This window comes from Eublepharis macularius, chromosome 13, assembly GCF_028583425.1.
Source record: "Eublepharis macularius isolate TG4126 chromosome 13, MPM_Emac_v1.0, whole genome shotgun sequence".
NCBI classification, from domain to species: Eukaryota; Metazoa; Chordata; class Lepidosauria; order Squamata; family Eublepharidae; genus Eublepharis; species Eublepharis macularius.
The window spans coordinates 69,715,377-69,740,047 of NC_072802.1; the positions used below are offsets into that span (position 1 = coordinate 69,715,377).

Sequence of the window (24,671 nt, forward strand, 5' to 3'; positions counted from 1 at the left end):
TGTGACGTCCCCCCTCGGTGCTTGCACAGGGGACTACCTTTACCATTTTATAAGTATAAGTATATATAAGAAGCTGAAATTTAAAGAGGGACCTGTGTCTTCAGAATGCCTGGAAATTGTTTAGATCAGGGATTGACAAATCCCAGGTGCCAGGATCCCTAGAAATGTCATTGTGGCACCTAGTTTAATTAAGAGCAGCGGGACTCTGATCTGGAGAGCCGGGTTTGATTCCCCACTCCTCCACTTGCAGCCTGCTGGATCGGTCACAGCTCTTCCAGAGCTCTCTCAGCTCCACCCACCTCACTGGGTGTTTTGTTGTGGGGATAATAATAACATACTTCGTAAGCCACTCTGAGTGGGCATTAAGTTGTCCTGAAGGGCAGTATATAAATCGAATGTTGTTGTTGTTATTATTATAGTCTATTCATCAGTCATTTATAGTATGTGTCTCTAGGAGTCTCCGAAGTACAAAGCGTACTTAAGTGAGGGATGGAAGTTAGCTGTTTGTTGTGTTGACTGTCAGGGTTACTCCATATTTATTTATACACTACAATGCTATTGTTACAGCATTTTTAAAAATGACAAGCAACAGTGAAGCATTTAGGGTTCATGACCCTTAGAAATATGGCCATTAAAAATAATAGCCTGAAGAGTGAAAAGTTAAGTCTGGCTTTTAAATTTTCGGGTTGGCTCCTAAAAATGAAGAAAATTTGCCAAGGCCTGCTTTAGATTTACAATCAATGAAGCTTTGATCGAATGCAGGCCACGTACTATGAAAGGTGCCATCCAATCTTTGAGGATGTCAGAACATCTTGCTAAAAACGAGACAAATTCAGAGAAAGTCTTTAGGACCATCACAAGTAGGAAATGGACAGGAGATAGTAGGGCTGTTAGCGCTGAAAGAGTGAGAGGGTTGCTGGATAAGAAACTGCTGAGAAGCAGAATGACTTTCACATTGTGGAGGGTATCTGAAGAATGGTGTTGAATAGATTGGACAAGGTTACATTCAAGGGCTGACTGATGAATTCAGCAGAGACTTTGCCCATCGCATTTGGCATTTCCCTTTGCGAGGATCCCTCCGAGATAGGCGCAATTGGAAGTCTATATGGCAGGGTCAAATCCTGCACCTAGGTAGTGCTCTCCAGTGTTCACTGTCTTGTAATCCTTACACAATAACCCTTTAAGGTAGGTCAGTACTACAGATGGTGGGGGTTGCTGAGGCTGAGCGTGAGCGGCATGCCTAAGATCACCAGAAGCGCTGGTGACAGCAGAAGAGGTTTGAGCCCAGATTCACGAGTCCTCCTCTTAGCTATTATACTAAAGCAGGATGGATGGCTTAGAAAGTTCAAAGAAACTCGGTTTAGAAAGTTCAAAGAGAGAGTTTCCTTTGCACTGGGTATGGTATAGAGGGACATGGTGGGGCAGTGGCATTACGAGGCGTGTGAGTGTGTGTCTATGCCGCCCAAACGCGTGTGCTAACTGGGCTGTCAGGCTGGCAAAGTGCCCAGTGGTGGAAATCAAATTAAATTGAATGTGACAGGCTGTTAGGCACCAGATCTGCAGTGCAACGCAGCCCTTTACGCCCTGTGCGGAGAGGAAGCAGTTAGAAACGGAAACGCTCGCTTTCAAGCGACAAGAGGAAACATTTGCTCACAGGAGATGAGTTTGCACGCCTGAGGCAAGCAAAGCTCATAAACAGTGTGACAACTGCAACGGCTTTTTTAATTGCTGAAGAAGAGAAGGGCTGCAATTTAAGTCTGTCCCTTAATCCTAAATATGGAAGGACAACCATAGTCCCTGGGACAGAGCCCTCTGCATGCACTCAGAGGCACTCCTTAATATTATTTCAGAGATTCGTGGCTGTACCTTGACATTCCCAAAAAGGTTCTAGGAGTGAATCCTGGCTCAAATTAAAACCTGCTTTGGTTATTCTTGGAAATGGGAGATGGAATGTATCTTACAGAGATAAGGTGCTTAGGAAGGGGGCTCCAAATGGGGGCGTGTATCCCAAGCTGCTCTCATGTGCATTTCTTGGTTCGGTGCATCGCTACCCTGCCATTCAGAATCCAGCCCTCTAAGTGGCTTATTTTAAAAAAACCCTTTAAAACACAGGAAAGAAAAGTTGGCACTAAAAACCAAACAGGTCCACAATACGAGCAGCAGCTTTTAAAAGCCGATGAAAAACAGGAAAGGATCTAAGCCCTCTTCTTGGTCGCTCCCTCTCTTGCCTCCAAAGGGGCTTGGCAGAGAGGGGCCTTGTAAGAAGAGTTTTACTGACAGGCAGGTGATGGATGGAGGAGGCAGTCCGCCAGGTAGCCCGGCTGCTGAGGGTTGTAAAGCAGCACTTTGAATGGAGCCTGGAAGACCAATGAAAAGAAGCAAACAATCCACCCGAGGTCCCGTGTCAGGGCTGGGTGAATTAAGGTCATGGAAGCCCACTGGACGCCCTGGGAGACTCCCTGCTTTGCATGCAGAGTTCGAGGTTGAACCACTGATAATTCCCATTCAAAGGATCTACGGAAGCAGGTATGGGGAAAGGCTGTTCTCTACATGAGATCTTATCAGCAAAGGCTCTAGATAGGCAGAGGAATCTGCAGTATGCTCTGTCAAAAGCAACTTTATATGTTTACCTGAGGCTTGAGGGTTCCTGGGACTGCTCTAAAAATCGCTGGTGGATTTCTCAAGACAAAAATTGAGATTCTGAATCACTCGATGCAGACTTCTTACATGTTCGCTGTTAAAGGAGCCTGAATAATATTGAACATGAATTAATGAACCATCGGAATTCTAAGCTGCTTTTTAAAGGCCAAGCAAAAATCGGCCACCCCAGTTCTTGATAACGCTGTGCTCGAGGCTGAGGTGAGAAGAAGCTTCCTCGAGGGCTCTGGAGCCAACTGAACTCTGGGGCTGCAATGACGATTCTTCTTCTGGACAAACGCTCCCTAGATTTGACCCCCAATAGCCAGTAAATTTGCAGTTTGCCTTTTCCAGAGATGCAGTGTGAGTCCCTATCGCTCACAGGAAAAAGAACGGTGTCTTTTTAAAAGTTAACACTACTTGAAGAAGTATTATTAATATTAATCAGGATTGGAATCCAAATACTTATTCGCATTGCAGTACGAACATTTTAGAGCCACCTTTGTGACAGCACCTAGTTTGTTCCCGATGCAACTGTTGTTCATTGTCCCAGGGCAAGGCGTGGCTGCTTTCATCATTGTCCCAGATTCCTAGGTATTTCTTAGCTACTGTGGTGCATGGTTCCAGAGGCCTTTCTGAATTCCTAAATGGGGCACGTTGACGTTGTCCTCCTAAGCTGTATCGCCCGCTAAACCAGCTTTCATCACTGGATTCAGATTGGAGGGTCGGATCCTGTAGGTCCGTTCTGCTTAATAGTTATACCTTCCCCTCTAAAAAGAAGCTCTTTGCAGGGGTGGAAGGAGCACTCGCCATTAGCGGGAGAGATCCACAGGATCCCATTGTGTGGTCTGGCATGAGCCAAGAACTCTTTCTTTAGTTTGTGGCCTGCAAGGAGAAAAGGGATTATTTGGGGCTCGGTGGTCTATTCAGCCAGCAACTGCAAGATCAGAGCCGGGTAATCTTGAGACCTCGGGCAACTGCTGCCAATCAGGGTGGAGAAAGCCGGGCTGGACTTCTGGTGTAAGACAGCTTTGTACCTTCGTGTTGCCATGTATGCAAATTCTTTGCCTGCTCATTCTCGGAAGCCAGTCTCAGAGCTCCCTCTGAGCAGTTGTTGCTTTTTCCATGAAGTTCTGTGCAGGTCAATAGCTTGCGGCCTTACCCAGTGAACACTGATGGGCCCTGAGAAAGGCAGGGCTTTGCTGAGCCTGTGAGTTTTGTTAGGAAGGCCCCGGCTGGGATGAGCTTTTGTAGACGCGGCTGTGTATTGTTCAAGGCTCTCACCCTGACACCTACCTTTTTATTACAGAGAACAGGCTGAAAGGCAGGCTCCAGGTTGAGCGCCAGGTCTTGTGTGCAGCAAAGGCACTGGACGAGTGTGCCAGGAGGAGATGTCAAGTCAGAGGAGCCCGTGCTTGGCTCCTTCCAGCATGCCCTCTGCCGCTATTCAACAACTGAGCTGAAGGACCTTGTATAGCCCAAAGAGAGGAGGAGGGACTGGTGGAAGGGGCTTGTTAAGGCAGCAGATATGTACTTGCAAATGGCATCTGTTGATTGCCAGGGGGGAGGGGAGACTCTCGATCCAACACCAGAGATCACCAAAGATATGGACTTAATGCAAAAGTTAACACAATTCTGTGGCACGGGATTGTCGCTCTCGTCATTCTTTCTGAAGCGAAGCCTCTCACTCTTTGGTACTCTCGAATCCTGCAACAGCCTCCTCCAGCACACCTTCGGGGTCCGCCAGTTCGATCTGGAATAAAAACACACGAGCAAAGCTTGTTACATTGAGGGGGTGGGGAGGTGCTTGGCAGCCTGTAGGCCCTTCCCAACTTCTATTGGATAGGTAAAGGTAAAAGTTGTCCCCTGTGCAAGCACCGAGTCATTACTGACCCATGGGGGGACGTCACATCACGTTTTCTTGGCAGACTTTTTGTTACGGGGTGGTTTGCCATTGCCTTCCCCAGTCATCTACACTTTACCCCCAGGAAACTCCGTATTCATTTTACCAACTTCGGAAAGATGGAAAGCTGAGTCAACCTTGAGCCCAGTACTTGGGCTGCAGTACTGCAGCTTACCACTCTGCAGATACCAATCTATAAAATTACTTTTACTTGCAAAATGGGGTATTTTAGCCCCAAGTCCCAATTCCTCATAGAACACTAAAATCACATTATACATCTCTGGCTGGTATATTTTGGAAAATCCTCAACTGGCAGTCTATGGAACTTTATATAGTAGTGTTTGAGTGCTCAAAGTCTAACAAACTAGGCTCTAGTCTACAAAAGTTTCCACGACTAACATCTCATCAGCCTTTAAGGTGTCTCTAGATTCCTGCTTCTTTGTTATTGCAGTTGTCCTTACACCTTGCGAGGTAGGCCGGTATCAATACCCCCCCACACACACACACACAATACAGACGAAGAGCAGGAGCAGAGAGGGAGAGGGGCTCACTTAGTCAGTGCAATGTTGAGGTGAATCAACAGTGTTCCAGCTTAATCTCCCTCTTTCTGTATTGTTATCCTGACCTTAATCTAGGGAGCTTGGGGCAATCAACATGGTGTCCTCTCTTCCCATTCTGACCTTACAACGGCCCTGTCAGGTAGGTTAGTCTGGGAGAGAGTGACCAGCCCAAGAGGACCCTGGAAGCTTCATGGCAAAGTTGGGGGCTTGACCCTCTATCTCCCAGGTCCTCGTCCACCATTCTGGCCATTAACCGCTACCCATTTCTCAGTACTGTATGGAGGACAACAGGCAACTTGATGGCCTCTGCTTGCTCAGCCAAATCCCTCACTTGGGAAGATAAATGGAGAGAGAGAGCCAGAGAGGCAAGGAACGCCCCAGAAATGTGAAGAGCGGGAAGAAAAGACTTGCCGGCGCAGCCACATGCTCGCTTGTGCTGACTGGGTGACGAGGGTGCTGCATCCTGCCAAAGGGTCCTCAGGGCCCAGGAAGACGCCGCTGGGGATCGTAGGAGCAGAGCAGTGCCAAGCAAGCCTATTTTGTGTGCTCTTCTAAATGGGAGGGGGTATATAAAGGTGCACAGAGGCAGCAGTTGGGGGTGGGGGAGTGGGGTCTCTCTGTGGCCCTGCATTTGCCTCGACCTTCAGCAGGCACTTATTTGTGGCTAAAACATCCTGGAATTTTTTTTATGGTGGACACAGCCTTCCAGTGGGCAAACTGGTCCTTTCTCTAGGCTTGGAGGGGCCATAAAGGGGGGGAGGTGAATATTGGTAGATCCTCACGATCTAGAATAGGAGTCTCCTCCAAATTGCCTGGATGAGATCTGGAAAAAAAACTTTGGACTTTGACCAGTGGGCAAAAGTGGTACGCCACAAGTCCGAAAAAGAAATATTAGTCACTTGGGAGGGGGCCAGGTGGATGTCGCTTGGACAAGTCCCGTCAACCCTAAAATGAATACAGGCCAAACGATGTCACATGAACACACGAGGATGTCTTGTGCAGGGTGAGGCCCTGGGTCTATCACAGTCATGCTTGGCCATTTCCACACACGTTGAATAATGCACTTTCAGTGCACTTTCGCAATCCTTTTGAAGTGGATTTTTTGTTCCACACATGGAAAATCAGTTTCAAATGTTCACTAAAGAGTATTGGAAGTGGATTATCCAACGTGTGTGGAAGCAGCCCTTGTCTACTCCAACTGGCAGCAGCTCTCCAAGGTCTTCACACTACTACTGGATTCTTTTAACTGGAGGTGTCAGGACTTGAACCTTGGACTTTCGGCATTTCAAGCAGATGCTTTCCCACTGAGCCCCTGCTCCTTCCCAGTCAGTCTCCAGTCCTTCCCCTCCGCTACTTGGAAACTGAACATCCTGAATATGCCCTTCTTGGGGAGGAGTGAGTATGAAACCCCCTTATCACAAGACAACAAGCTGAAAAAAAAACCCAAGTTCTGAATGCTGATTGTGTAAAGAAGCCCTTATAAGGCAAACATTAGGCAGTATATTCCTCCAGAGATCCATAATTGTTTTTCTGTTATTTAAGTTTAGGATTCTCTCTTAATTTTTTGTTCCATAGCAACAAATTACAGTTATTTATTATTTATACCATGCCTCAGGCTGTGCTTGATTACAAAACTTATCAAAAATATGCAAACAAGGAGACAATGAATCCTCTAAAGAACTGAAAGGGAACGAAGATGTCAGCAAGTCCAGCTCTGGCACAGCCTGGAATCAGCCATTGTCCCTGTCTGATACGCAGCAAGCAATGACCAACCGTGGAAACAATCACGTACTTAAAGTGCACCATGCAATAATATCCAATCGTATCTTTCTTTCATTCACTATCAATCCCTCTTAAAGTGCACAGTGCAATTTACATGAGATTCGTAATTACAATTCCAAATATTCCTATACAATCATAGTTCATATACAGTCCGATATTGATAGAGTTCCAGTGGAGATATTAGTCACACCACTTCCTCTTCTTTTACGTTTGTGTTAGAGACTTGAGATGTTCAGTCTTTATGGAAATACTCTTCTAAATTCTTTCCCAGGTGAAAACTTGAGGCCAGAAGTGACCCGCGTGGGTGCCGACTCCCGGACAGGATTGCCGCTGGGACTCTCAGTCTCAAAGAAGAAGGAGAATTCACAACTGCCCAGAACCACTCAACAGGACGCCAGTATGCAGTAATTTATTATTACTGCATAAATTGTTGTTGTTTAGGGAGATAACTGCTAACAGAACCCTCTTGACAAAGTGGGTACGAAACAGGAGAAGTGCTGGCGTCCTGTTATTTGCTCAAGTTCTGGTGGGGAATTGGCTCTTGGGGGGGGTTGCCAATTGACCAGGAAAAGAAAAAGAGCCTCGCCTGAGCCTTTACTCTGCAGAGTCAATTTGCTCAAATCTACAGGAGAGAGGCTTCTCACAGCACAGGAAAAAGCAAACGTTAAGTTTCCCATGAAGGTGCAGGAGCAGGGGTAAGTAAAAAAGTTGACTATTCTACAGCTGCATTTCCCTATTCAGATATACTCAGATTAAGGGAAATGTAATGTGAGTCACAGAGAGCCAAGCTACAAGTGACGCCTTACACAGGTTGGACACTTGTCAGCTTCCCTCAAGTTTTGATGGGAAATGTAGGCGTCCTGGTTTTACAGCTTGGCTCTCCATTACAACTGCAAGACCAGGATGCCTACATTTCCCATCAAAACTTGAGGGAAGCTGACAAGCGTCCAACCTGTGTCAGGCGTCACTTATAGCTTGGCTCTGAATATCTCCAAATGTGCAAAATGTAGATCTGCAGAAGACCCCCTCCCCTCAAAGAGGCAAGGGCCCCAGTCTGACCCATGCATTACCTTTGGAATCGGATACTGAGTGGGTTTGGGTGCTTCTTCACGGCCAAAGTCGATCATAGTTCCACACTTCGGGATGTCGTCCACCCAGAAACCTTCAAATAATTGCCCTGAATCCAAATAGAAGAACTTTCCTGGTCCATTCTTCTTCCCATCTTTCCAGGAACCTTCATACCGGTTTTCATTTTCTGCAGTAGTGCAAAGAATATGGTTAGAAAAGCTGCTTTGCATTTCCTTATGGTCAGGGCTTTTTTTCTGGGGAAAGAGGTGGTGGAACTCAGTGGGTTGCCCTCGGAGAAAATGGTCACATGCGTGGTGGCCCCGCCCCCTGGTCTCCAGACAGAGGGGAGTTTAGATTGCCCTCCGCGCCGCTCAGTGGAGACCTCCAACTGGGAGAACTCCAATAAAGACCAAGCTTGTTATGCAGAGCCAGGCAATGGCAGAGCACTTCTGTTACTCTGTTTCCTTGCCGTGTCAGCTACAACTTGACGGCACTTTCCACCACCACCAGGAGGGCTGCATTGTACTGAAATGGTTCAGAAAGATGCTTTGGAAAAGGGGTAGGGACTGCAGACTATCCTACTGTGTACTCACTGTTGGGGTAACCTGTAGCATATGGGATGTTCCATACACTGTGTCATCTGCCTTGAGACTCACTGAGAAAGGCAGACTGACAATAATTATAAAATAAAATCTCTTTTTTAAAAAATTCACTTTGTATAAAAATCTCCTATAATTGACATGAGAGCCAGTTTGGTGTAGTGGTTTAGAGCGGCAGGACTCTAATCTGGAGAGCCGGGTTTGATTCCCCACTCCTCCACTTGAAGCCAGCTGGGTGACCTTGGGTCAGTCACAGCTCTCTCAGAGCTCTCTCAGCCCCACCCACCTCACAGGGTGTTTTGTTGTAGGGATAATGATAGCATACTTTGTAAACCACTCTGAGTGGGTGTTAAGTCATCCTGAAGGGCGGCATATACATCTGTTGTTGTTGTTGTTGTTGTTGTTGTTGTTGTTGTTGTTGTTGTTGTTGTTGTTGTTATGAAATCTGTATTTAGCAAAATCACTTTTGCTTTCCTCTTCTGGTTATTGATAAAGAGGGTTATTAACAATTTACAGAAGGATGGGCTGGCTGGAGTAAACTTGCAGGCGTGCAGAAGTAATTGTAACTTACTGGATAAATTTAGCCTGCAGGGAAATCCCGCAAGTTCATCATCAACTGGGAATTGTCCCAAAAGAGTGACCAAAGCTGAGTCAAGGTATTTTGTCCTCGCCGGAAAGGGATACCTGTTACCTTCTAGACAGAATTGCCGAAGAGGCTTTGGCAGATGTCACTCATCCTGGGGCTGATACTCTGGTAGGGAAGCAGGCTGGGTAGACGCTCCTTCGCCCTTTCCCAGGGAATCTGGAAACTGTTTACAGTGACTTCTGCCGCATCTCCCAATTTCTTCTGCAGCAGAAGGAACTGCACTGCAAGCCCTTGTGAGTCCCTGGTTTAGAGTTACCCTCCCTGGGCATGCTGCCACCACTAGCTACTTGATCTTGGACAGGGCCAGACCATGGCCCCCACCCTAACGGAAGAATCGCTTTCACTCCTGCCTCTAAAAATGTGCAGTTTCCCGGAAACGTGCTCCAGTAGAGCTGATCAGAGTAAACTTGTGTGTCTGCAGAAATCATCATCTCTGCCTTATTGTAGACCCCCTCTAGCTCTTCGACAGTCCAAGGCTGTCTCTGGAGGAGGAGAGATCAGGGCTGGTTGAAGGGACTCAATCACCCCCAAGCAAAGTGCACCCCTCCTGGGCTCACGCTGCCAGCCCGGTGCAAGCTGACTTGGACCTGGCTCGGGTTGGCAGCTGCATGCACTCCGAAGGGAATGCCAGTCCTGGACAGCCCTCTCCACTGCACTGGTACCCTGGCAGGGAGGAGAGAAACCGGAAACGTGAGCAGCAGACAGCTTTGCACACCAGACAGGAGCAGTCTATCTGAGCTACGAGGGCTTAGAATTTCAGCATCTCTGTCTTTAAAGGTTCACAGGCATTCTGATCTCAACCCAATTCTGGTTCCGAATCAATGGGAGCAAGGAGTAGAGGCAAGATTCGGCTTTGAGCACAGGAATTCTCACTGGAGTGCTGCTGTAAGACGCAGAAAACAGGAGCGATGGGGTCCCTCACGAGCATAGTCGGAGTGGCACCAACTGGCACTTACTCATGCGGAAGAGCCCTTGTCCCCCCGGCTTGTCTTCCGTCCACTGGCCTTCGTAGATGGACCCATCCTGGTAATACATCCTTCCCCAGCCATCTCTCTTCCCAACACTCCATTCCCCTTCATAATACTCTTTATCTGAATAAAACTTGATTCCGTAGCCCTGAAATTACACCGGGGAGGGGGAGGGAGATGTTTTTATTTATTTACTTCATTGATATGCTGCCTTTATCTTCAATAGGGACACAGAGGCTGACATTGTTCTCTGTTCATTGTCCAGTTTGGTATAGTGGTTAAGAGCGGCAGGACTCTAATCTGGAGAACCGGGTTTGGTTCCCCCATTCCTCCGCTTGTAGCCAGGTGGGTGACCTTGGGTCAGTCACAGCTCTCCGGAGCTCTCTTAGCCACACCCACCGCACAGGGTGATTGTTGTGAGGATAATAATAACATTATAAACCGCTCTGAGTGGGCATTAAGTTGTCCCGAAGGGAGGGGTATAAATCAAATGTTGTTGTTGTTCTTGGTGACATTGGGTCGGTCACAGTTTCTTGGAGCTCTCTCAGCCCCACTCACCTCACAGGGTGATTGTCATGAGGATAATAATAACACACTGTAAACCGCTCTGAGTGGGTGTTAAGTTGTCCTGAAGGGCGGTATATAAATCAAATGTTGTTGTTATATGTGAGCCAGTGTGGTGCTGTGTTTAGAACGCCAGACCAGAATCTGGGAGACCTAGGTAGAAATCCCCCGCTCTACCATGAGAACTCACTGGGTGACCTTGGGCCAGTCACACACACTCAGCCTAACCTACCTCACAGGGTTGTTGTGAGATAAAATAGAGGAGAGGAGAAAGGTGTACATCTCTTTGGGTCCCCATCTGGGAGAAAGATGGGATATAAATGACGTAAGTAAATAAGTTTTGGCTGAGGGTGTGTGACGGGCCCAAGGTCTGCCCGCAAGCTTCCCTGTAATGGATTCAAACCTGGGACTCCACGTTTCCTCTGTCAATTAGGCTGCTGTCTTAAGCAACTTGGGAATAAGTCCTATTGGACCCACTGGGATCTATTGTGTTATCAGTCTGCAAACTTCCAATATAGTTTGGAAAATGAAGCCCAGTTTAATGTCTGGCTATTGTAGCAAATGAATTTCTGAGGGGAGAATGACCAGGCAAGAGCTCGTTCGTACACACCCCACAACTTCCTATTTTTTTTGCTGTTATAGTAAATGCCTGGAGGACAACATTTCCATCAGCAACGGAGGCAGAATGTGGCTTACCCACATCTTGTCATTTTTCCACCAGCCTGTATATACTTTCTTGTATTCTTTAGTGATGGGATCAGGAAGGCTGTATGTCCCATAGCCAACCCGTTTCCCAAATTTCCAGTCACCGCTGTAGATTGCCCCTGTGCTTTTCCACATTTGGGTGCCTTTGCCTGGAAATGGATTAAAATTAAAACACAGGAATAGCAATAAGAATTGTGTATATAAAGAAAATGCAGCTGGCCTTAAAATGAAAACACAGACGAGCTTGGCAAGAAGGCCACAGACGTTCTGGTTGGTTATGAGGAAATCACAGGGTTCCCGTTAATTTCTTTTCAAACCCTACCCGGAAATCTGGCTGCCCCACACAGCAAGGAAGGCTGAATACAGAAAGAAAGAACAGTTGCAGCTTTCTAACAAGAGCAAGGGACGTGGGAATTAGGTCAAGGGCTTTGCAGAGCAAGTGGAGTTGAAGCACAAGACAGAGGGCCAAGCTACAAGTGATGAATGACATTTGAACGGCAAGTGAACAAATTCACGTGTATTCCTCCCTGTTCACTTGCCCTCCACTACGTGATCAAGTGGAGGGCAAGTAAACAGGGAGGAATACACGTGAATCTGTTCACTTGCCGTTCAAGTGTCATTCGTCACTTGTAGCTTGGCTCAGAGAGGCCCAAGGCTACTGGGGGCAAGTTCTAACCATATGAGTCAAACTCATTTAAGAAGTGGATGTATTGTCATTTTGAGTTACCGTGAGCCAAACAACTTCATGGGGGGGCGGAATAGGCCTAACAAGAGTGTTTAGCCACAATCACTCAGTGGAACCTTCATGTTCAGAGGCAATCTACCACTGAAAACCAGATGCTGGGAAAAAACAGTGGACTTTGTTTGTGGGCTTTTTGGAGACTCTTAGAAATGGGATGCTGGACTAATTCGGTCTTTGGTAAGATCCAGCACGAGCATTTTTTACATTGATGGTTTCAGTCATCATTGAAGCTTCCTTTCTCTCTCTTCTAAAGTACTTTTGGCTTTCTATCACCAGTCAGGGCATTTGACATTTATCATGTTTGAGTTTTGCATTGGATACCTAGGCAGGAAAGAAGAGTTCTATGTATTTCTGGAAGCATCAGGAGCCACCACCAAAAGAGGTCTGGGAAATGGTGATGGCTTACTGGAAGTCTTTTGAGAAAGTCAAACACCAGCCAATGTAAACGATTAGGGTTGAATCCTGCTGGGGGAAAGCACCACCATTAATCAAACAGTTCCATGGGATCTAGCCCATTGGATTTGAATAGGCTTGTATGTATTTTTGCTTCTTTGTTGGAAAAGTATATAATTTTAAAAGAAAAGTTCTGTGTAACTCAAAAAACTGTTTCTTCCAGAAAGTCAGCTGTCAGCTAGTCCAGTGAATTTCTCACTCTGGCTCTACAGTGTTCTTACCATGTTTAAGATTCTCCAGCCACTCCCCGGTGTAGCGATCCCCGTTCACAGCATAAACTGTATGCCTTAATCCACATTTCTGAGCTTTCCTGTCCCATTCATACCAAAGAGGATCGACTGTTTTGGGGTACTTGACAATAGGCATGCTGGTTTTATCTGGAGGGGAAAGGAAAGAGCAGCAGTACAGACCAGTTCTCACTTTTTCACTTCATTTATACAGCCACACGAACCCAAACATCATTCTCCTTTCCTTCATTTTATCCTCACAAGAGCCCTGTAGCTAGGCTTGCCAACCCCCAGGTGGCGCCCGGCGAGCTTCCAAAATCACAACTGGGCCGATTCCAGACGGGCACAAATAAAGCGAGTGCTTTCGCTTTTTCAGCGACAGCACTTGTAAAAACCCGCAATTTCCCGTCCCGGCTTACCTGCGGTCCATGGCGCTCGGTTGCGCTCTATAAGCAGACGGTGTGAACGCAGTATTGTGGGTTTGCACACTTCTGGACGCTTCGTCACCGCGGAGAGGCCCTCCCCTTTCCCTCCTTCCTTTGCCGGCCGGCCGGCAACAATATTCCCTTAATTTTTTTTTTAAAACCGGGCACCATTTGCGCAGTCGCACGTTTGCGCACATCAAACTGCGCAAATGCGCACAAATGCACAAAAGCGCACAAACGTCGATGCTGCGTATTCGCATACCTTCGCATTTGCGCATTTGCGCAAAACACGTAAAAAAAATTTAAAAAAAAAAACAAAATGCGAACCAATGAAGGCCCCCGACGTCAACTGTGACGGGGAGGAAACAACCAATCCCAGGTACCTCAGTTGGCCGTGCGAACATCCGGAAGCGGGACGGCACGGCACGCTGCGAGACAAAGCGGATGGAGACGAAAGTGAACGCGTGGCCGGTAAGCGATTATTTCCGCAGAAAAACCACAATTTCTGGCCATCTGGAATCGGCCAGATCAGCAGACTACAGAGATTAGTTTCCATGGAGAAAACAGCAGGTTCACAGGGTGGACCCCGTGGTATTAAACCCCACAGAGGTCCCTTTCCTTCCCAAACCCTGCCCTTCCCTAGCTGTACCCTCAAGTCTCCAGGAATTTCCCAACCTGGAGTTGGCAAGCCTACTTGTGATGTACGGAGCTATGGTTGGTTTTTTTTTTAGCTGAGTTTTATCTCCTATGTTGCCTGGTTGCTGCTTGAAGAGTCAGGTTTTTGTAAATTAAATAGGACGCGAAACAGATTGAGGTAATAAAATAAAATTGGAAACAATCACTTGGGCACCTAGGCAGAAAAAATACACTGCCAAAATGAAGCCAGAAAGGCAGATAGCTGGAGTGCCTAACAGGTAGAAAGCAACAGAGACTTCTTCAATAAATGCCCATAAGCTTGCAGGAACAAGACTGCCTCTGAGCATGTCCCGCATTTCCTTCCATCCTCTGGAGCCAAACTATACACAACTGGATTTGAGGATTGGATTCCTGGGCCAGGAGGTGCCACTTGCGTGTAGACCTGAGTGCCCCCCACCCCACTCTCTTGTTTGCAAACCAAGTGTAAGCCAGTTCTTTTCATATGCATAGCAGCCAAACACAGACACGCCCCATTGCCTGCCCTGCTCCAGCATTCAGCTCCTGCCTAGATCTCTCTAAAAGGGAGAACCAAGCTACAAGTGATGCCTGACACAGGTTGGACACTTGTCAGCTTCCCTCAAGTTTTGATGGGAAATGTAGGCATCCTAGTCTTGCACCTGTAATGGAGAGCCAAGCTGTATAACCAGGACGCCTACATTTCCCATCAAAACTTGAGGGAAGCTGACAAGTGTCCAACCTGTGTCAGGTGTCACTTGTAGCTTGGCTCTCTGACTGGAGGGTGGCAGGCGGACACTTCTGGTCTCTAGAGCTGATGCAGGAGCACAGAGGGTCCCTGTGGAGTAGAGCACAGCTGCTGCCGGCAGGCTCAGTGGGGACTCTAAGAGAATTCTGTTGATCTTGTTTCTTATCTCTATCATGGCTCTTTATTGCTTCTACCTCTTCCAGAATCTGCTTGACCAATCTTGGCGCATCTGCAGCCAAAGACTTTCTGGGGCTTTCAAATAGATGCAGGCAGGTGAGTTCGGAGGATATGAACACAGAAGGCTTTCTGCGCAATGAAGTAGCAAGGGTAAAGCAAGCCTATGACGTGTAATCATTGGGAGAGTGTGGGTTGAGGGCTGTAGAGACCCAGGTTCGAATCCCCACCCTGTCTTACAGTTTGCTGAACAACTTTGGGCTAGTCCCCTTATCCCAGCCCAGCCTATTTCATAGGGTGGCTGTGAGAATAAAATGGAGGACCGAAGAACCACCCTGAGCTCCTTGGAGGAAGGAAAGAAGGTGAAATAGGGTGACGAAGCTTGATGCAGGGAGTGGCTCTTGATGTAAGACATGGGGTGTTAACTCCACAAGGTCTGATGGAAGGCATAGAATTGTGACCATGTACACATCCTTGCTTTTCTCTTTCTTTCTTTCTTTCTTTCTTTCTTTCTTTCTTTCTTTCTTTCTTTCTTTCTTTCTTTCTTTCTTTCTTTCTTTCTTTCTTTCTTTCTTTCTTTCTTTCTTTCTCTTTCTCTCTCTTTATCTATCTATCATTCTATCTATCTATATATCATTCTATCTAAATAATTTAGACCACACATTCTCAACCAATGCCCAGTTCTCAAGGCAGCTGGGGGAAAAACAGATTACAGACATAAACCAAAGAAACACACTTACAAGGAGCAAGTTATATTCCAACAAATGTTCAAAAGAAATTGGAGATTTAAAAAGTCAAAAAGCAGCGTAAAATGTCATAAAGGGGCATACAAATTGCATGCTGATAGTGCTATACTAATATTTAGGAGCAGATTACCCTACGGGCTTCCTCTTCTTCTGCTCTTGTGGATGAAAAGCTTCATGGAGGCTGTTCTTGGAGGGGGGCGATCCGGTGGGCAGGCCTGCTTCTCTGCCACTCCTGCCAGCAAGCCAGCACGTAAGACTTCCTGGAGCATCCTTCAGCCCAGCAAGGACCAGGCCCCCAGGCCCAGCTCTCGCGAGGTCACGGTGACGTCACGAGACAACCTGAAGAGGCTCTGATTGTGAGGCCTCAGTCACCGGGGAGATGTCCTTGGCTCACTGCCTCCTTCCTTGGCCTCTGCCGGCTGGGCATCTTGCAGACTGGTGACCGCTCACCTCTCTAGCAAGCTCTTCTGGATGGGAAGATGGGGACCGGACACTTGGGAAGTGATCCCCCGGGGAAAGAGATGCTCCCGCGGCAGGTAGAAGCCCTTTCTGCCCCAAGGCAGACAATACACACTGCAACCACCAAAGCTGCACGGCTGACCAGAGACTCTGCAGACACCCAGGGAAGCCAGGGGCCTGGTGACTCCAGAGGGATCCGTCCATCCCAGGACCTTTGCCGTAAAGCCACATCTAATTAAAAGCCCCAGATTTGACCAAAGGTGATGTGCCTCTTCCTTAACGGCTGTGGTAGATGGACGGATCTGGTGATCGGCAGATGGTGTGTTAGAAAAAGCAGTTAGCAGGTTCTCCTCCCTTTCATTTTATCTTTACAACCACCCGATAGGTGGGTCAGGCTGAGAGAGAATGACTGGACTAAGATCACCCAATGAGCTCTACACAGCTGAACGGGGACTTTAACATGGGTCTTCCTCATCCCAGGGTAACACTCTAACCACTACATCACATTGGCAGTAGCATAAGCTTTCGAGAACCACAGCTCTCTTCGTCAGATGCATCTGACGAAGAGAGCTGTGGTTCTCGAAAGGCTTATGCTACAATAAAGGCGGTTAGTCTTAAAGGTGCTACTGGAATCTTGCATCTGTTGCATCTGACAAAGAGAGCTGTGGTTCTCGAAAGGCTTATGCTACAATAAAGGCGGTTAGTCTTAACGAAAGGCTTATGCTACAATCAAGGCGGTTAGTCTTAAAGGTGCTACTGGACTCGTTACTATTTAGCAACTACAGACTAACATGGCTAACTCCTCTGGATCCAGAAATGCTACAATCCTTGCAAATAACATGCCCCCCCAAAATAACCATGTCCTGTTCACAGGCCCAGTTTTCTCTCAAGCTGAGGGCCCCTTGCTATCAAATTGCAGATTTACTCGCAATTTAAAACTAGCAGCATTTCAGGAGCGTTTGTGTCTGTGCAGCTGGCAGTATTCATCTTTATATGGGCAGCTGTCCAGGAGCTGCTGCTGCTGGTGGTGCATGCTGGGAACTTATGCGGTTGCTGTGGTTGTCGGGAATTGTATTTCTCGGTTTCCCTGTTCAGTTTAAGAAGTGAAAAAACTACAACCCCCATCAATCTTGACAGGAAGTCATACTGAGGGAGACTGGGAAGAAATATGGAGGCCTCTGTTTAAAGAGCCATTCCCTGACACCGCTTACTCCCCCACCTCCACCTTTATAAAAGTCAGATTTGTGGATTGGGGGGAGAAGGGAAGCGGCAGAGAATGGTGCAAGGAACCTCTGTTTTTACATGAATGCATTTTGCAAACATCTCTTTGAAAACTCATTAAGGCCCAGTTTTGAATGTTTGACAGAGCTGCTTGCAAACATAAAAGCAATTTTGGGGTGAGCACAAAGGCAGAGTTGCTAGCCTCCAAGGGGTGGCTGGAGATCTCCCAGAATTACAACTGATTTCCAGACAACAGAAATCACTTCCCTTGGAGAAAAGGCTGCTTTGAAGGGTGCACTTCATAGCATTATATCTTGCTGAGGTCTCCCCGCTCTCCAAACTCCACCTTCTCCAGTCTTCACCCCCCAGATCTTCAGGAATTTTCCAACTTGAAGCTGGCAACCCGACACAAAAGTAGTTCCTCCATCACTATTTTTCACATATACGACCTCACTCATTCTTAAGGGACCTTACTGCAGATTGGGGAAATGGAGCGGAGAGCAGAAAGCAGCTCGCCATTTAGTGTGTTTGTGGCCTCAGTGAAGGTTTAAGCAAAGACTTCTGGGCTCCTAATTCTTCGCTGCCGATAACAGATGACTGTATCCGCTGAGCTGTCCCCACACGGTTGGTGCACGTGGTTGGCGAGGCCAGGCAACTGCTTGGGGTGCTTTTCTTCTGGAAGGCCCGCTGTCCCAAACCAGGAGCCAGAAGCTCCATCGCGGAGCAGGAATTCCTGAGCGGTCCTCTGCCATGCCCCCCCCTTCCCTAATGCCATTCCTGATGCCCTGTGCTTCGATTTCTCACCCATTGCTGAGTCACTTCCATCTTCAAATTCCTCCTCCATCATATTTAAGTAGCTGTCCATCCATCCACAGAAGTCACACTATAATACCAAAGAAGGAGACAAAGATGTTGTTGCTGTTGCTATTCTAAAATTATGTTAAGACTAATTTTAAAGCATTGTTAAAAAATAAAATGCGATGCTAGTCATTGTCACCATGTGTTCGTATGTACTAACTGATATACAGCGATGTGTGAAGCACCGTGTGCTCCGTGCACTGCTGTACTCCCATTCATTCATTTCTGCCAAGTTTGCTCAAGAGATCCCAGCTGGCTCCGGAGGAGGACTGTGAAGGGCAGAAGCAAAAGTCCTAAACCCAAAAGGGGATCCACTTTGGAGTCGAAGCTGGACGAAGCGTGCCACATGGAACAGTTCTGGGATGGCAAATGGCAAACTGCCCCACTCCACCACAAAATGAATAGGGGGACCTTGGGACGCTCTCTCTCTCTCTCTCTCATCCTTGGAAAGAGGGGAACCACTAGGGTTGCCAGCTTCAAGTTGGGAAATTCCTGGAGATCTGGGGGGGTGAAACCTGGAGAAACCTGGAGAAAGTGGGGTTTGGGGAGGGAAAGGGCCTTGGCATGGCATAATTCCATAGAGCCCCCCCCCCAAGTAGCCCTTTTCTCCAGGTGAACTGATCTCTGTGGCATGGAGACCAGTTGTAATTCCGGGAGGTCTCCAGCCACTACCTGGAGGCTGGCAACCCTAGGAACCACATATTTGGCCCTATCCTCCTTAGGGAAAGGGCAAGATAAAAGGCTAACAAATAATTATTTTTTGATGTATTTGCCTGAAGATGCCTGAAATCATTCGAATGAAAACAAAAAACCCTCTAAAATATTTTACAATATTTTCATTCTGCCATCCAGTCAAGAGACTAATATCCTAATCCAGAGGTGGGCAATTGTTTTGGCTCAGGGGCCACTTTGTGGGAGCGGAGGTTAGTGGAGGGCCGCACCTTTTAAAATGATTGCATTCATTAGTTAACTTTGCATTTCAGAAAAGGTATAAATTGTATCATAAAAATCAGTAAGTATAAATTAAATAAAATAGTGGTAGTTTTATTCAATTTAATTATTGTGCTAATTTCATATCATCTATAGCTGCAAGCACATTTAATTTTAGAATCAGTTTAATGACTGTCTTGGAGGGCCACAAAAAACTCTGTAGCGGGCCGCATGTGGCCCGCGGGCCGCAATTTGCCCACCCCCTGTTAATCAAAAGCTGCAACATAAAAATATGCCTTAAAACAGTAAAAGTCCAGACTTGCTGGTACAGCACCCCCCCACCCCCTCCAATCTTGATGCTGTCCCTGCAGGAGAACTTCCTGGTGGATTGAGCCCAAGGAGGGAAATCGGGTGCCCTTAACTCATAGCCCCGAGTTGCAAGCACCCTTCAGCTGCTCAACACAATTTGAGACTGACCTCAAAGCCAGTGCTGCAGATATGAGCGGCTCAAATTTGCTGGCTGAAAGTCATCAGTGGGGAGGGTGCTGAAAGGCGGCCCTTCTGCACAGCGCTCCTGGGGAAGCTGGCATGTTAGCCGAGGTCACCATAGCAACATCTGCAACAGACTGAGTGAGGAACCCTGCCTTGCCTTGCCTTGCCCTGCCGAGGGATGTTTGGCTCCTGACGGGTTGCTCAGGGCCATCCAAAACTCTACACTGCTTCTGGACTTCGGTGTTTTTAGACATGTTTGCATCCAGAAGAGAAAGTCTGCATCCCTCTGTCCATCCCCCACCAAGTCAAACATCCATCAGGATTTTTTAAATCCACTCTCTCCCCAACCTGGATGCTGAACTCAGGAACACCTGGTCCCATTCTAGCATCTGTTGCCTGTGCCAGTTCCTTCACATTGCTTTGTTGCAAGAGAAGGAGCATTTTGCAAGAGAGTGTTTTGATCCAGTCCCTAAGAAGGTCACGGGCACAGCCAAGACTGCACAGGTTTGAAGATAAAGTCAGCCGATACATAATTGTGCTTTCTAGCATGTGATCTCAGAATGATTATTCACACATTACAGCTTCTTCCAGGTTTTCCCAACAGAAGGACAGCATTCTCACATCTACATACTCAGGGGACACTTACCACATAGGGACTGGTATATAGCCTTGTAGCATTCTTTGAGGTTCACACATCCTGTACTCACATATGACTGTTCAAACATTACACAGATGTCTTTGCTTTTCCCCCCTTTCCACTTCCTTTCTAAAACCCAGAGAACAGTCTGAAAGATATCTGAGGAGGTTCAGTGGCTGAAGTGAAAGGGTCTGGCCCCATAAATTAGCTGGATGGGAGACTGCTGGTTGGGAACCAGGTGGAAACTGCTCCAAGCTCTTTGGAGGCAAAGTGTGTGTGTAAGTAGGGCTCTGTATTCTTGGTGTTTGGGGGGGGGGAATCAATGGGAGGGCTTCTAGTGTCCCTTCCCCACTGGCAGACCTCCTGATGACACCTGGTTTTTTGGCCACTGTGTGATACTGTGGGTGTTGGACTGGATGAGCCATTGGCCTGATCCAACATGGCTTCTCTTATGTTCTTATTGATCCTTTGTGTGCATGTAACACTTTGGAGTGTGCAGAAATTCACATGCTTGCAGAAGGCTGTTTAATGCAATAGGTTTGAAGCCAGGCACTGTAATAAAAGAATGTTTTCTTTTCACTGCTTTTCATTTTCATTAGTTTTCAGTAAGGTTGTTTCCTTCGTGGGGGGTGATTACTAGATCTGTTGGTGATTCCGATGGAGCAGCTTTCCAAACTGGGAGGCAGTGACCCATTCCACCTGAAGGCAGGCCAGGCAGCTAGGGTGTGCAGTTTGGAGTTTAGGACAGACAGTCAGAGGCTGCAGCCTGCTTGTCCCTGAACGTCTCCATCCTGGATGCTGTCTCTTGGTCACATCGGTGTTGGTAGTTTCAGGTGGGTAGCTGTGTTGGTCTGCAGTAGAAGAGCAAGATTTGGGTCCAAAGACCAACTAGATTGCCAGAGATCCAGAGGAGTTAGCTGTGTTAGTCTGTAGTAGCAAAATCAAAAAGAGTCCAGTAGCACCTTTAAGACTAACCAATTTTATTGTAGCATAAGCTTTCGAGAATCAAGTTCTCTTCGTCAGATGCATGGTACAGAAACTGGTCAAATATAGAAGAGGAGGGGAGGAGAGAGAAGATGCAGTTGGGGGGGGGGGGAAGAGGGAGGGTGCAACCAAAACATTCCTTTGCTAGTAAATGTAAACATCTCCTTTTGGTGTCCTTTTGGGGTCAGTTGGCTTGGGTGAGGCTTCAAGGGAGTTTGCCCTGTTAGTTTGCAGCAGTAAAACAGCTAGACCATCCAATTCCTATGTAGTATAAGCCTTCGATAACCACAGCTCTCCCCGTCAGATGCATCTGACAAAGAGAACTGTGGTCCCCGAAAGCCCACGCCAGGCACCAGAGTATGAGTTTTTGTGAGTCAGAGCTTCCTTTGAGCTTCCTTTGTCAGATACGAAGAGTGGGGAAAGGAAAGGAAGGCGTTGCTGTGTTGCAGATTGCCCTGGGAACAGGAGGGGGGAGGAGGGGGGCGGGTTCACAGGTCCAAAAGGAAGCTTGCATAATGTGGGTAGCACTGCCACCTGGTGGCCTTAAATAATAATCTCTTCTCCAATGTCACCTTTAAAAAAAGAAACAAACGCTATTACGAGACGATGCAAGCCCTCAAACTCCTGCCATTCTAGACGCTGCTGGTATGTATAGAGATGCAGAGATGCAGGTCAGAAGTCAGAAGGCAGCTTGTAGAGAACCACTTGGAAGGGGGTGGATGGGTAGGAGACCAAGCTTCCCACTGCACCCTGTAAGAAAGCTAACCACTCTTTTCTCCATGTCCCTTTTTTCTGCCTTTCCCCTGCAAAGCAGAGGAGGGCCAGAGAGGACCTCTGCTCTCTGGTTACTTGCAAGCAGCAGGGAGGATTAGCAGACAGGGAGGCCAAATTCAGCTAGCCCGCTGCCTGTTGCCAATCTCTGCTGCACGACTGAGGATAAACTTGAGGAACATGTTGAGCTGCCCACATCAGCGCCCTAAAGCAAAGCCTCTGTCCTGAGGTAAAAAAAAGGTAAAGGTAGTCCCCTGTGCAAGCGCCGAGTCATTACTGACCCATGGGGGGATGTTGCATCACGACGTTTTCTTGGCAGACTTTTTACAGCGTGGTTTGCCATTGCCTTCCCCAGTCATCTACACTTTACCCCCAGGAAACTGGGTACTCATTTTACCAACCTCGGAAGGATGGAAGTCTGAGTCAACCTTGAGCCAGCTGCTTGAACCCGGCTTCTGCCAGGTTCGAATCTACACTTTACCCCCAGGAAACTGGGTACTCATTTTACCAACCTCGGAAGGATGGAAGGCTGAGTCAACCTTGAGCCAGCTGCTTGAACCCGGCTTCCGCCAGGTTCGAATCTACACTTTACCCCCAGGAAACTGGGTACTCATTTTACCAACCTCGGAAGGATGGAAGGCTGAGTCAACCTTGAGCCAGCTGCTTGAACCCGGCTTCCGCCAGGTTCGAATCTACACTTTACCCCCAGGAAACTGGGTACTCATTTTACCAACCTCGGAAGGATGGAAGGCTGAGTCAACCTTGAGCCAGCTGCTTGAACCCGGCTTCCGCCAGGTTCGAATCTACACTTTACCCCCAGGAAACTGGGTACTCATTTTACCAACCTCGGAAGGATGGAAGGCTGAGTCAACCTTGAGCCAGCTGCTTGAACCCGGCTTCCGCCAGGTTCGAACTCTAGTTGTGAGCAGAGCTTGGGCTGCAGTACTGCAGCTTACCACTCTGTGCCCCGGGGCTCTTAGCCTGTCCTGAGGTGTGTGCTGGGAAAATCTGCCTGTGACTTTACAGGACCAAAAGTATTTTTCTGGACAGTCTGTACAGCATCCCCCAGGCCCTTTGAGTACCACAGGTCAGGAGCGTCCTTGTCCTTGGTGAATAGGAACCCTGTCGGAGCTGGAGTGGTACTCAGGAGAGTGTTGGCTACTCGAAGAAGACGCATCTGAGTGGGTGGCCTCCCTCTGAGTATTCTCTTCCATCTGTTGGAAGGATTGTTTTTAAAACAGTTTGTACACTGAAAAGCACTACAGAGTCTCTGAACAAGTTCAGATATTCGGTTGCCCAAGAGAGAGAGAGAAATCTTAAAAAAACAGAGTCTGTAATTTTTATCCAACCAGCACTCATGGCTCTCCTCTCCTGCATTTTACCCTCAAACCAACCTTAGTCTGAGAGTGAGGGACTGGCCCAGCTTCATGGCTGAGTTGGGATTCGAACTCACGTCTCTCCAATCCTAGTCCACCACTCTGCCCATTATAACACGCCTTACTATGCTTCTGCACAATGTCTCTTCATGTCAATGGGATTGGATAAATTTATTTTATTTATTATTTATTTTTATTTATGTCATTTATATTCCGCTTTTCTCACTGAGACTCAAGGCGGATTACATAGTGTGAGATTAGCACAATCAGTGGCAAGGACAAGGGCAGGCATTTCCGTACAGTGTCAAGAACATAATTTACCCTGCTCAGTTCAAGGTATTCGTAATTACATACAAAGTTCTTCACGGCTTTAGTCCGGCATACCTATGGGACCGCCTCCCTCCCTATGTTCCTCCACGGCAGCTTCACTCATCTGAACAGGGTCTCCTGCAGGTGCCAGGCTACACACAGGTGAAGTCAACAGCAGCCCTTACATGGGCTTTCTCGGCGGTGGCCCCTATCCTGTAGAATGACCTGCCTGAGGAAGTCAGAAGAGCCCCCACTCTCCTGGCTTTCCATAAATGATGCAAAACCAAACTATTCAAAAAGTCTTTTTACTCAAATGGGAGGGCTGTATTGTAGGGATGGGGTCTCAGATGCTTCACTAATGAGTTGGGGATCATAGACTTCATCACTATTTTTGCCTTATATATTATCTGCTGCTTTAAATATGTACTCCTATGTACAACCAGCACTCCATCTTGTCTAATGTTAGTCCTAGAATTGATTATGTTTTGCTCCAGTATTTTTTCCACTCTGTCTTGAATCCTAATGCTATGTCTTTTAAACTTGCATCTGTGTACCTTATAGTATTGTATTGAAATGTACTGGATACTGATTGTATTAACCTCATACTGTGTAATCCGCCTTGAGTCTCAGTGAGAAAGGCGGACTATAAATGACGTAAATAAATAAATAATGTCATAGGGTAAATGAATAAGTTTACAAAGACATAGTATTAGCAAGGATCCAATATTGGGTTGAAGAATTGCTGAAACAGAACAGAGTCAATTCTAGGACTTCCATTAAACAACATGAAGCACAGGTAGTATATAGGAGTACATATTTAAAGCAACAGATAATAGGTAAGGCAACATAATGTTGAAATCTGTGGTTCCTAACTCATTAGCGAAACCTCTGGGACCCCTTTCCGACAATACTGCCCTCTTAGCTGAGAAAAAGGCCTTTTTGAATAATTCATGGCAGAGAGATCCATCAGTGGCTTTTAGCCACATTGCCTAAATGGAACATCCATGGACAGAAGCAGACTATCTCTGAATACCAG

At 47.2% G+C, this 24,671-nt stretch overlaps 1 protein-coding gene across 1 annotated transcript; it reads right to left on the bottom strand.

Moving 5' to 3' along the window:
* Positions 1-2,669: 2,669 nt before the first annotated feature.
* On the bottom strand, positions 2,670-18,144 carry MORN3 (MORN repeat containing 3). Its single transcript, XM_054996810.1, has 6 exons — positions 18,083-18,144; positions 12,849-13,004; positions 11,424-11,581; positions 10,152-10,311; positions 7,953-8,137; positions 2,670-4,390 (listed from the first exon to the last, which is right to left on the bottom strand). Exons 1-6 carry the CDS (start codon positions 18,141-18,143, stop codon positions 4,322-4,324), a joined length of 789 nt encoding a protein of 262 aa, XP_054852785.1. The 5' UTR covers position 18,144; the 3' UTR covers positions 2,670-4,321.
* Between the last annotated feature and the right edge of the window lie 6,527 nt (positions 18,145-24,671).

Bases quoted from the DNA above. Each gene is read 5' to 3' on its own strand.
- MORN3 (XM_054996810.1), bottom strand. From the start codon at position 18,143: ATGGACAGCTACTTAAATATGATGGAGGAGGAATTTGAAGATGGAAGT. The intron at 13,005-18,082 runs GTGAGAAATCGA...TTTCCCCTCCAG, and splicing joins TGGAAGTGACTCAGCAATGG to ATAAAACCAGCATGCCTATT. The intron at 4,391-7,952 runs GTAATGCATGGG...TTTTTATTCCAG, and splicing joins CTCAGTATCCGATTCCAAAG to ATCGAACTGGCGGACCCCGA.